General features: G+C 39.5%; 1 protein-coding gene across 3 annotated transcripts in view; it reads right to left on the reverse strand.

The window, feature by feature from the left end:
- VEPH1 (ventricular zone expressed PH domain containing 1) overlaps positions 1-12,559 on the reverse strand; it is a gene marked incomplete at both ends in the record, with an annotated part of 188,363 nt that overhangs the window by 101,019 nt on the left and 74,785 nt on the right. For all 3 annotated transcript variants that reach the window (XM_084231249.1, XM_084231248.1, XM_084231247.1), the window contains one exon: positions 558-778. In XM_084231249.1, coding sequence (XP_084087375.1) covers positions 558-778 — 221 coding nt within the window. The remainder of the gene's footprint in view (positions 1-557; positions 779-12,559) is intronic.

Below are 12,559 nucleotides of genomic sequence, written 5' to 3' on the forward strand. Positions count from 1 at the left end.
CTTTCCCTAAACTCAGTTTCTCATTTCTTTCCATCCCATGCAGAGGTAGATAGCCCCATTGCTGTGTCACCCAAACTCCTTGACCCCATTTTGATTTGCAAAATGTTCCTGCTGCTCTCTGATTATGCATTTAAATGTTTATCTCTTTTACTTGACAGTGAGCACTTTGGGTAAAAGAAAATGTTTTATCTTGCTTTATGTATCTAGCTTCTGGCAGTTTCTGCTACAAAGCAAGCAACTATTAAATGTTTATTAAATAAATATATAAATATTGTAAAATATTATTTGCGCAACTTATTCCTTTACCATATTTTATGGTGGAATAAGATGTGGTCCATGATGCTCTTATGGATTTTCTAGAAAGTCTTGTTGTTACATTTGGGTTTTTCAGATTTAGAAAAAATGTTGGCAAGTGTCAAATTCAGAAATTTATCTATGCTGAAATAGTGGATTTGACATATTTGGGGGGAAATTTTATATCCTGTGAAATTTCACACCTCTGTGATGCCTCTGTGGGTTCACAGCAGACCCGTGCAGTTCCAGGGACTCCTGCTCACCTGTCACTTCTGGTCTGGGCTGCTTCCAGTTGCCGGGTGAGGAGCCTGGCGATGGCAGTGAAACTGTTGCTCATGCGGAAGATGTCTCTGCTCTGAGGGCCCAGGATGGAGGAGAAGGTGTCTGTGATGCTCTTAATCTCCAGCAGAAGAATATGGTGGAAAGAATGTTCCATGCTGGCCAGCTGGCTCACCAGGAATGGCAGGCAGCTCCTGGCTCTCTCCTGCCAGGACAATGAAGAAAAGCATGTGACTGCAGGCGGGATCCAACAAGTGCAGCCATGATGCATAGAGATGAAGATTCCTCCAGAAATTAAATATGAAACTACCATGTGATCACAAGCCCACATCTGGGCATATATCCACAGGAAATGAAATCATGATCTCAAAGTGCTATCTGTTCCCCTGTGTTCATTGTAGTACTGTTCACAATAGTAAAGATATGAGTGACTTAAGTGCCCACTGGTAGATGAATGGATAAAGAAATTGTGATCGATCTATCTGTCTGTCTATCTATCTATCTATCTATCTATCTATCTATCTATCTATCTATCTATCTACCTATCTATCTATCATCTACGTATCCAGAGGATGAAATATTATTCAGCCTTTAAAAAGAAAGGAAATCCAGTCATTTGCAACAACATGGATGAAACCAGAGGGCATTATACTAAGTGATATAAGTCAGGCAAAGAAAGACAAAAACCTCATGATACCACTGCAGATAGATTCTGGCAAAAAAATCAAACTCAAAGAAATAGTAGTGGGAAAGTAGTTGCCAGGGACTAAGATATAGGAGAAACAGGGAGAGTTTGGTCAAAGGGTACAAATTTTCAGATCCAAGATCAATAAGATGTGAGCGTCTAAATGTATAATTGAAATTTGCTAAAAACTTACATGTTTTTACCAAAAAAAAAAGAAGGTAAGTAAATAGGTGATGGATGTGTCAATTAATAGGGAAATCCTTTCACAGTGTATACAAACATCAAATCATCACATTGTATACTTTAAATATCTTACAATTTAACTTGTCAATTATATCTCAATAAAACTGGAGGAAAGAAACAATGAAGAACAAAGGAAATCAGAGTCCCAAAGCCAGCAGATGATGAAGCTGAAGTGTATTAGAGAGTTCGCTGACGCTGTATAACTGAATTTCATTCATAGTGCCTCTGAATTGGTTTTTTGAAGTTTCAATTTTTCCTCCGACTTTCAGAACAGTTTTTTTTTTAAATAAAGCTGTTTTCCTGTTACTGCCTTTCTTAGAAATATGCAAATCGTCTCATCATATTGTGCCAATAAATCCATCCACCCTTCCCTCCTGACTTTGTGCTCTCCTCGGGCCACACCTGTGACTTGCTGGCTCTTTCTGCATGGGGAGGAGTAGGTAACCGCACCCCATCCATGCCAGGTTACTGACTTTCCACCTGGGACTCCCACTCATTCGTTCACGTTAAGCATTTTCAACATGTTCCAGATTTTATGTGCTTGGTTGAGTGAGTAGATTGTATTATGTAACTTTTATCATGAATGTCTTAAATAGGTTCTTCAAAGAAACTGAAGACAAAGGACAACAATGAATAAAGCAGGCATGAGTGAATTAAAAAAAAATTCACTTAGTGGACCTGTCTTTTCTGCCTATAAAACTCCTCATTAGTCATATTATGAGATTATCAAGACTTAATCCAGTATGACTAGAAGTTATCCAAAAAAATCAAAGTTATTAAGAAGATTATGGGAATTACATATTTGTACCCAATGTAAATAGTGATATACTATTAATAAGGAAATAAAAATAATTTAAATCATGACATATTTCATTGTTAACTCTTCTCTTAAAGTCTTATTTTTTAAATATATCTAAACAGAATGTTAATATAGTAGAACATATTTAGAATTATAAATAAATATATGGTGGAACTTGATGCTCAAAATTTTTTTTAAAGGTTTATTTATTTATGCATACAAGAACTGGGGTGTAGGCCAGAGGTGCGGGATGGTGAAGATTCACCAGAGACAGAATGGGGAACAGAACAGGCAGACTGACTAAAATACACTACTGAGGGGAGCAGCGGGTGAGACAGGAGAGCTCTGCTGCTCCATGTGGGTTGCTCCCTGGCCGGCAAGGGATCGAACTTGCGCTTCACAGGCTGTAGATAGCTTCACAGCGCTGTGCTTAACCCCTTGCACCACTAGGGAGGCCCTCAAAATTGTTTTAACTGACAGGTAAACCCAATTCAATTCATCTTCTACCTAAGAATTCTCTTTTATTCTTTGTTCTAGAAAATTTGAAACCTTAATTTCTTTTAAAATCTAACTCCTTTCCTGTCCCCTCATGAAACTGATCCCAGCAGCCTCTTCTGTCTGCATTATTATTTTTTAAAACTCTTGTTTAGCACTTGATTGCATTTAATTCTGTTTACTCATGCTTTTACTGCATACCAGTAGGAATGGTGTGCCCGTGGTGCGCCTGTGCTGGACACGAGGACAAAGCAGAGTGAGCGTGATCTTTGCCTTTGGGCACAGGTAATCCTCCTTTGTACCATTATAATTATAACCATTATAATACACTAATGGTTAAGGTATCAGTCAAATCTCCCAAAGAGCTACTTCTCACACCTTAATCACCAACCTGGCAGAGAAGTGAGCCTAAGAAGTCAAAACTCAGTGTGTATGTCTCCATTCATGGATGTGAACAAGTCTTACAAGCCAAAATATGACCTTACCCATAAAGCATGGAGTTACAAAGAAATTCTTTGCTTTACAAGAAATATGTATTACAGAACAGGTTTAAGTAGTAAAGTTCCTTAATATTTAATACTTGACTGGCTTTCAAGGATTCCAGATACAATTGCACTGGAACACATCTCTTAGGGATGTGGCATTTGTCTGCTAATCAGTCCCTTAAAAAATATTTGTCAACAATTATTAGAGCACAGTGCTTTGTGTGGGAGTGTGGGACAAAAGCACAGGCTTTTGTGGGCTGAACAGCTAAATGAAGAGACAGTTATTCATTAAAGGAGAACAATATTAGAGAAATGAGAAATATAGAGCATGAGAACAAGTCTCTGATGGTCCATTTTATACTTTGGCTCATACAGTTGCCAGGCTGCAGCGGGACACTTAAATGCTCTTGAGTCTAATAGCTTTTACAACGTAGACACTCTTGTTCATTCAAGAGCTCCATATGTGAATTCACTGCATGCTATGCTGCACTGGACATTTTCTATTTCTATCGAAAAGTAATTCTGGATGTGGGGTCTCTACCACACATCAGGCTCTGCTGTATTTATTCTTTCTTTCTTTCTTTCTTTCTTTCTTTCTTTCTTTCTTTCTTTCTTTCTTTCTTTCTTTCTTTCTTTCTTTCTTTCTTTCCTTCTTTCTTTTTTTTTTTGTTTGGAATTGGAGAAGACAAACTTTATTAAGGCAGAAATAAGTGTTTTCTCAGGGAGCACTGTCACATTATAATTTTATACCACTTGGAAAAATATACAAAGCTCCTGTTTATAATTCTCTAAAAACAATTTTAAATCAAAACTTAGGTGAAGCTAGGAGCACACACTGAAGGAAAAGGACACAACCCCTGCCATTATAATGTGACAGGCAGACAACAAACAAAACTCATGCGAAATACATAGTGTGTTGAATGGACAAATTGCTTGAAAGGAAAATGTAGCAGGATACGGCATCTGGGGAAGGGTCAGTGTTAAATAGTATGGGCAGATCAGAGTTATGCAAAGGTCCATTTGAATTCAACAAGGTCTGAGAATTGAAACCCGGCATTTTTAGTAACCACAAAAAACAGTTACAGTAAAATTTGTCCTGTTTAATACAGAAAGGTGGGTAGGTACAAGAACAGGGCTCAGGATATAGGACACTTGGCTACTGAGAATGCAATTTCAAATTTCAAGTAACTTCCTCAGCTGAGCATTTTTTCAGTCATTCCACTTTGCTTACTAAGAAGTGTCCCTCTGGTTTCGGTAAGAATACTTTTCACTATAAAAGTCTAAAGCCTTTCTGTGAAGCACATGTCTTCTAAAAGGTGAGGGGGGCTCTGTGGGTATTTGCTGAAATCAACACTATTCTGGATGATCATTTAGCAACCAAATTGAGCTGAAGGGAAATTAATCACATGAGGGAACAAGAAAAATTCTAACTGCTCTGGAACTAACATGAGAAACGGAGCCAGCTTCACATCGTCTGTTCTGAAATCTTGGAGCGCATCCATGTACCTCACGGGGTAACAGATGTGATTTAGATTAGAGAGTGTGGTGTTAGGGAAAGAGGGGGTTTAGGAGATTCTGATTTCTCCCTCAGTGCCATGATATTTTGTCTCTGGGGCCAGTGACTGCATTTTTCTGCTTTCAGTCACTCTGCCCTTGGAGAGGATCAGCGGCACCTGTCTGCCTAATTGGAGGCTTGACCTGTTGCTTTGTGACATAAATTGATTATTTTTTACTAAAATAATAATAGCTTACTCACAGAGAGCACTTAATCTGAGTGTCAAGCTTATTCTACACACTTTATGTATTTATTCACATGACCCTTCCAGTAATACTACTAGGCAAGTACTGTGATCACTGCCATTCCACAGGGGGAAACTGAGTCTCAGAGAGAAGACTGACTTGCTCAAGGTCACATAGGCCCTCTGTCTCTAAATTTGTGTCCTCTGTGACTAAACCCCCAGCTCTTCATGTCATAAAACCCAAAGCCATCCAGACACATATATTTCTACATCTTGTTTATCATCAGGTCTACCTTCCTTTTCATTGAATTGTTTTTGATTTAATGATAATGGTTAGCAGTTCTCAAGTTGTTTTGTGCTCAGCATTCCATTACGGGGAGGTGAAGCTAGAAAAGACTGGGAAAGGACTGACAAAGGAAGAAGTGGAGAGAAAGAAGAGCAGAGAGAGGTGGACAGATGAAGAAAACTTGGAGGAGGAACAGGACAGGAACACATGGAACAGACAGTGAAGAAGCCACGCTTGCTTCCTCACCTGGGACTGGTACCCAGAGTCTTGGGGGACATAGAAGCAGACACTTGAAAGAGACAAGAGAGGTGGGGAAGCTGACAAAAGCAGACTTTCTCTTGACTTATATTTTGATTTTGTTCTTTTTCTTCCAGACTTGCCTGACCCTTTCTGCCCCTTTCTTATGGTTCCCGTCCAGAAGGTACCTTAGACTAGTGGCAAGCTTATGGGCCTCAGTGGCTTTGCTTTGGGCCAACCCCACTTGGCTGAGCATTTACTCACAAGGGAATGGGTAACTTTGGGTGTTTAAATGGAAATTATTTTAAACTCTTCTCTCTATTGTACACGAATTGTATTAAAGTTCTTTTCTATTGAATGTCCTCTGCACGAAAGCATGCTTGTCTTTATGCAGCAGATGGCAGAACCTATTTAGAGCAGGCAGGTTTGGGAGTCCTGCCCACTAACATACCCTCTTAAAATGTATTGAGACCCCAAAGAGTTTTTGTTTACTGGGTTAAAGCTATTGCATTTTCCTTCATATTCAGTTAAAATGGAGAGATTTGCAAAATTGTCTGGTAATGTCTTTGATTGTTACCACTGGCAGCGGCTAGAGGGCAGAAGTCAGAACAGCTACTAGACATCCTACAGGCTCAGGGTCGCTCCTACCACCAAGATTTATTTGGCTCAAAATGTCAATAGTGCCAGGGCTGAGAAACCCGGAGTTCAATGAAACTGGCTTTTGTTTTCCTGTAAGCATGTGGTAGTGACAAATTTCTATGAGTACATTAAGCTACCATCTTAATTTGTGCTAAGGCACAGACAGATTTACCCATTATTGCCTTTGTATTTTCAGTACAAATGTCAACACAGAAAAGAAGGTTAATGATACATCAGCATTAGTGTGAAAATAGCTTTGACATACAGATCGCCTGGAAGGGTCTCTGGGATTCCTAGATCACAATGAGAACTGATGAACTAAAACCAAGGGTCAGCAAACTTTTTCCATAAAGGACCAGACAGTCAATATTTTTGTTTTATGGGCTGAATGTTCTCTATTATGGGAAAACAGCACTAGACAATTCATATTTGATTGGGTGTGGCTGGATTTGGCCCTTGGGCAGGATCTGCTGACCCCTGCACAAGGTTATGAGTTGACAAAATTGTCTTGGCTATAGAATTCTGTTTTATCAGTGTTCTTATTTTGTTTTTTAAATATTGCTACTCCTAGTTCAGAAAGCTCCTCTGTTACTCGGTGTCAAGATGTAACTCAGAAAGTGGCCCAAAACAGAGGTGTGGGTGTCTGGTTATGATGATGATAACATCCCTTTATTAAGCAACCACTATGTGACAAGTACGTAGCATATGTTTCTCACTTAATCCTAACTACACTCTGTAGGATGAGTAGTAGGATGAGGAGAGTGCTGTTGGGGAGCTGGACACTGACCATGATTCCAGAGGTTGTAGAGTGGACAGGATTGGGTTAAGGACAGGATTGGGTTATGATTGCCTGACTCCAGATTCTGCACTTTCTATGTCACCTGGTCTGTGAGGGCATGGAGTGTAAACTTCTTCCATCCTCCACAGCTGTAACCTCACCAGCTGATCACAGCTCTCTTCTCCAAGAGCCTGGAAGCTTCCTGAGACCCCATCTCAATAATCTCCTCCTTGTTAGTGATTCTGATCCCTGACTGCATGTTAGAACTACCTGGGACAATGTTAGAACAATTTTAGTGTGCACTGATCCCTGCGGCTGCCCTGCCCCACCAGGACTAGTCTATCTAGCATCCTGAGGAAGGAAATCAGTAGAATCAGCAGTTTGGGGGCATAAGAAAAATGACAGAGGCCAGAGCCAATTCAGGCCAGTTTGGCTGTGAGGATGCTTTGTGAGCTGCCCCTGCAGACCCAGGACACTGACCTCCACACTATCCTGTTGCTTCTGGATGAATAAACAGCAATAGAATGTTTGACCAGACTCACACATCAACAAAAGACACACTTTAAGCAATAAATTTCACAACATAGTTCTTGCATTTCTCCCACACAGACTGAGTCTGCCCACAGATTGCCCACAGACACAGTCTGTGCCCTCCTCTGCCTCTTACCTTTACCTAAGGATGTCAGAAAATTGCCAGACACCTGCCTGTAAACACTTGGTTAGAATAATTAATATTGTCTTTCTATTGTCTGTGCTTTTCACAACAGTGTATAAGCAGTAATTGTACTTTAGTTGAGCAGGAGCAGCTGACCAGATTCTTCCCGATACTGCTTCCCCAGTAGTACTCATTTTGACTAAAAATAAAGCTTCTTTATCAACCTTTTCAGTGGTGATTATGTCTGTCAAAATTCCTAAGTCTCTGAAAATTTAAGAATTTGCTGATTTAGGAAATGTAAGTTTGTTCCTAAAATCCTCACTTTGCTTTCCTATATTCTTTATCAATTTACAAGAGACTAATAAAAATAACATATTTGGCTGTCTGAATGAAAATATTTCCCAGGCATCTGCTATTCTTGCTTTTTTATTGGACCAAATCATTGTATTTCTTCATGGCCCAACTCTTTGAGGGCTCCACTCACACACCAAAGAGACACTTGCATGGCCATTAAAATGCAAATCAGATGATGCACATCAAAGACATCTTTACAGACACATCACCCAAAGCAGTGATAGTAAAGGCAAAGATAAACAGCTGGGACTACATCAAATTAAAGAGCTTCTGCACAGCAAAAGAGACAATAACAAAAACAAAGAGAAACCCCACCAACTGGGAGAACATTTTTGCACCCAACACTAATGATAAAGGACTGATCACAAAAATCTGCAAAGAGCTGATGAGACTCAACAACAACAAACAAAATAATCCAGTCAAAAAATGGGCAGAAGAGCTAAAAAGAAACTTCTCTGAAGAGGAAATGCAAATGGCCAACAGGCATATGAAAAAATGTTCAACATCACTTGTCATCAGGGAAATGCAAATCAAAACTACCATGAGATACCATCTTACACCAGTGAGAATGGCACATATTAAAAAAAATAGCAACAACAAATGTTGGCGAGGGTGTGGAGAAAAAGGAACTCTTCTGCACTGTTGGTGGGAGTGCAAACTGGTCCAACCACTGTGGAGAGCCGTGTGGAGATTTCTGGACCTACTAAACATAGAGCTTCCATATGATCCAGCAATTCCACTCCTAGGTGTTTACCCAAAGGACACAGAAACATCAATTCCAAAGAGCACCTGCACCCCTATGTTTATAGCAGCACTGTTTACAATAGCTAAGCTTTGGAAACAGCCCAAATGCCCAAAAACAGATGACTGGATCAAGAAGATGTGGTACCTATATACCATGGAATATTACTCAGCATTCAAAAAAGATAAACACATGCAATTTGCAGCAACATGGATGGCGCTGGAAGGGATCATGATCAGCGAAATAAGCCAAAAAGAAAAAGAAAAATACTGGATGGTCTCACTCATAGCAGGAATCTAGAAAACTTAAATAAGGGACCAGGAAAATGAATAACTATAAGAAAGTGAAAATCAAAATCAACAAAAAACTATGAACCAGAGACACTTTTAGGGGGGCGGGGGCGGGAGGGGAGGGATTGGGGTCAGAATGGGGGGGCTGCAATTGTATGGGGAATATCAAAATAAAATTTATTATTTAAAAAAAAAAGAAGTGAGGGAATTATATAACAAAAACTATACAACACTATTAAGAGGATTTAGAATAAGACTAAAGTGTTGGAAAACTATATTCATAGATGGGGAGAATTAATAAAATGACTACTAAAAGAAATGCAAATCAGATGAGCAGCCTGATAATACTGTTTCACTGATGCTTTGCCAGTGAGACTTTGGGCTTGGCTTCAAAACTCTCGGATACTTAGTGGGGCCAGCAGTGCTTAACCTCTTGGGGGAGTACTTATTCCACATCTCTTTCCTAAAATGGGATACTGACTCCAAAGCAAAGGGTGAAAGTTTTGTATGGGCTCCTCTCTGACTAGGTTAGTCAGTTCGGTTGGCAGGTAGCAGGTAGGTAGATTAGTATATAGGAGGTTAAGCTGGTAAGGTAAATTGATATGTAGGTCAGCAGGTATATAGACTGAGTGTTTGATGTAGGAAGGTAGATGTGTTGGTAAGGATGTTGATCAGTATGTAGATAGATGTTTGGTTGAGAGGTTGGTTGATAGGAGGGTTGGTTGGTTGGTAGGTGGGTTGGTAGGTATGTTGGTGAGTTGGTAAATAGGTTAGCAATGTAGGTACATAGGCTTATCGGTAGGTAATTTGGTGGAGGGGTATGTTGGAGTTAGGTAGATCATTCAGTGGATCACAAATCTTTGTGTATCTCTATAAAAATAAAATATTTGCTTTATGCTTGGCTGGTCAGAGTTGAAAGATATTCCAAACTGTTACAATAGGTTTTCAACTAAACCAATGCAATCATACTCAGAGAAATGCAAGTTCCATTTTCTGAAATCAGACAGAGCTTAGCTTGAATTTGTCTTGGACACATCTTCTAGTATAGTTTTCCCTCTATTTACCACTGTGGGCAGATTCTCTTATAGACTTTAAACTGATCAAAATTTTCTTTAATTAGCCAGTAACTATACATCCAAATCCACGTGAGCTCTGCCTTCACTCACAGATTAATTCTTCTTATTATAGATTGTTTTGTATTTATGAACAAACTCAGGATGCAGATTAAAGACAGGTTACAACCACTTGTTTTTTGCTTACAACTCTGTTATTTACAGCAGAAGATGAAGTGTGGATAACATTGACATATTCTGAAATCCCTTTTTTGTTCCTTTTGGTCTCCACATAAATAGATCAAAGAAAAGGATCTGTTGGTTTGGGACACTGAGTTAGGGTGACCTCTCTGAATGAGAACTGTAATCATGAGAAAACCAGAGGAGAAACTTATCTGCAAATCTTTTTTTTTTTTTTCAATAGAACCTCCTATGCTTGGTAAGACATTTACAAAGCATTAATTGGACATGTTGAAATCTGCTTTCCTTTTGGAGATATTTGTGGCTAGCTTCAAATTTGAGGTAATTTTAAAAACAGCGCTCCTAAACTTTTTTTCTCTACCTCCATTAACAGCACAGTTTTCATTGGAAACAGATGCCTTTGATTTAGGCAGACCTTGGAGGTGCCTGGAAGCCCTTCCTACCCTCTCTTCCTCATCCATTCCAATACCGTCTTTAAGCCAATTCAAATTTCACCTTTTCTGTGAAATCCTGCTCTTGTTTTCCAGCCAAAGTTGGTTTCTCCTATAACTCTGTGCTCTTTAGGCTTCTGGCTGTATCTTCAGAAAAGATTGGCATCCTTGCTGCAATTACGTGTCAACTTGTGTCCTTCCCTCAGGTGTGCCCCTCAAAGGCTGGGCATGCCATATTCATCTTTGTACCTCACAGAGAAATGGTCGCTGTTTTGAACACCACCTCCGACATCCCACCACTCGTGGCTGGAGCTGTGAGGCTGGGGAAACCTCTCAACAAAATAGAACTTTTTATTTCCCCCACTCCTGCTGGGGAATAACTGTACCCATAGTTCTTTTTGGTGTGGTTGGATTAATATTGAGACAGACTTGGGCTTCTCTCCTGCGTTGTGTCACATTGAGGATCCTGATTTAACCACTTTGAGCCTGGTTTCTTCATCTATACAACAGAGCTAACAATTTGGTGGCCCATACTTGGATTGCCTGTCAACAGTCACATTTCACCCTACTACCTTTTTTGGTTTATTAATATTTTTAAAGATTTATTTATTTATGCATGCAAGAACTGGGGTGTAGGCCAGAGGTGCAGGGATTGAGAGGATTCACCAGAGAGAGTGGGGAGCAAAACAGGAGGATCTACTGAAACACACTGCTGAGGGGAGCAGTGGGTGAGACAGGAGAGGTCTGCTGAGCCATGTGGGTTACTCCCTAGCTGGCCAGGGATTGAACTTGTGCTGCAGTAGCTGGCAGTAGTTTGATACCACTGTCTTTGACCCCTGTGCCACCAGGGAGGCCTGTATTTTTTTTATTATTTTTTGGGAAATAAGAAGTTGATTTACTTATTTATTTTGAATTCTTTTTTTTTTAATTGAGGTATACAACACTGTGATTCAGATATAGGCTCACACCTCTCCAGGTGTGTGCTACCATACCACACTCAGCACCAAGGCATCTATTCCTTCTTTCTTATTAGTCAACCTCCATCCTTCCAGAAAGTGAAATAACAGCTATTTAATTCCTCGGTCTTTTTTTGCATTAGCGGAGGTGTCTATGACTTTATTGTGGGCAGATGGACTCATGGGGAGGTTTTCTGGGATAAGAGGTTGATGGAAAAGGTTTTCCTCTCAAATAAAAAGAGATGCCTGGAAGAACACATGACTTTTTTTTAACTACCTCGCTGTATCTGTAGAGCGTATAGCCTGGACCTCAGGCAGCCATGTGGCAAACAGGAGGGGCACGCTTAAGGGCCAAGTCCATATACGGAGAATGGTGAGCAGAGGATGAAAATTCTTGTCAACAAGGATCCTTGATGACGTTGTGGAACTTTTTGAATGAATCTGGGACCCACTGTGTCTTCCAGACTCCTAGTTATATGAGATGATAATCTCATTACTGAAGTCAGCTTTAGTTGGTTGGGCATTTAGTAATCTCATTTGACATAAACACTCTATGATGTCCTGAGGAATGATGAAATTATTCCTAAAAAGGGTCTGGCAGAAAGTAAATGATAAAAAAAAGGTAGCAGCCAATCCTTATTATGAGGATTATTTTGAATAATATCAGATGATACCAGAAATAGCAACGAACTAAAAATATCACTTGGTAGAATCCTAGTGTTTTATTATAATTGTTATTTTCAGTGTCAGATATACTATTCAATAAATAGTAAATGTTTAAAGATTTTGATTTTTTGACATTATGGAATATATGCCATTTATAAAATAATTTATATGTTTATGTATAATATATATTTCTGTAATGAAATAGAATACTAGTAAACCACTGAAGGTATCTGTATACCCACCCCCTACTTCT

This window comes from Talpa europaea (genome assembly GCF_964194135.1).
Source record: "Talpa europaea genome assembly, chromosome: 4".
Lineage (NCBI taxonomy): Eukaryota > Metazoa > Chordata > Mammalia > Eulipotyphla > Talpidae > Talpa > Talpa europaea.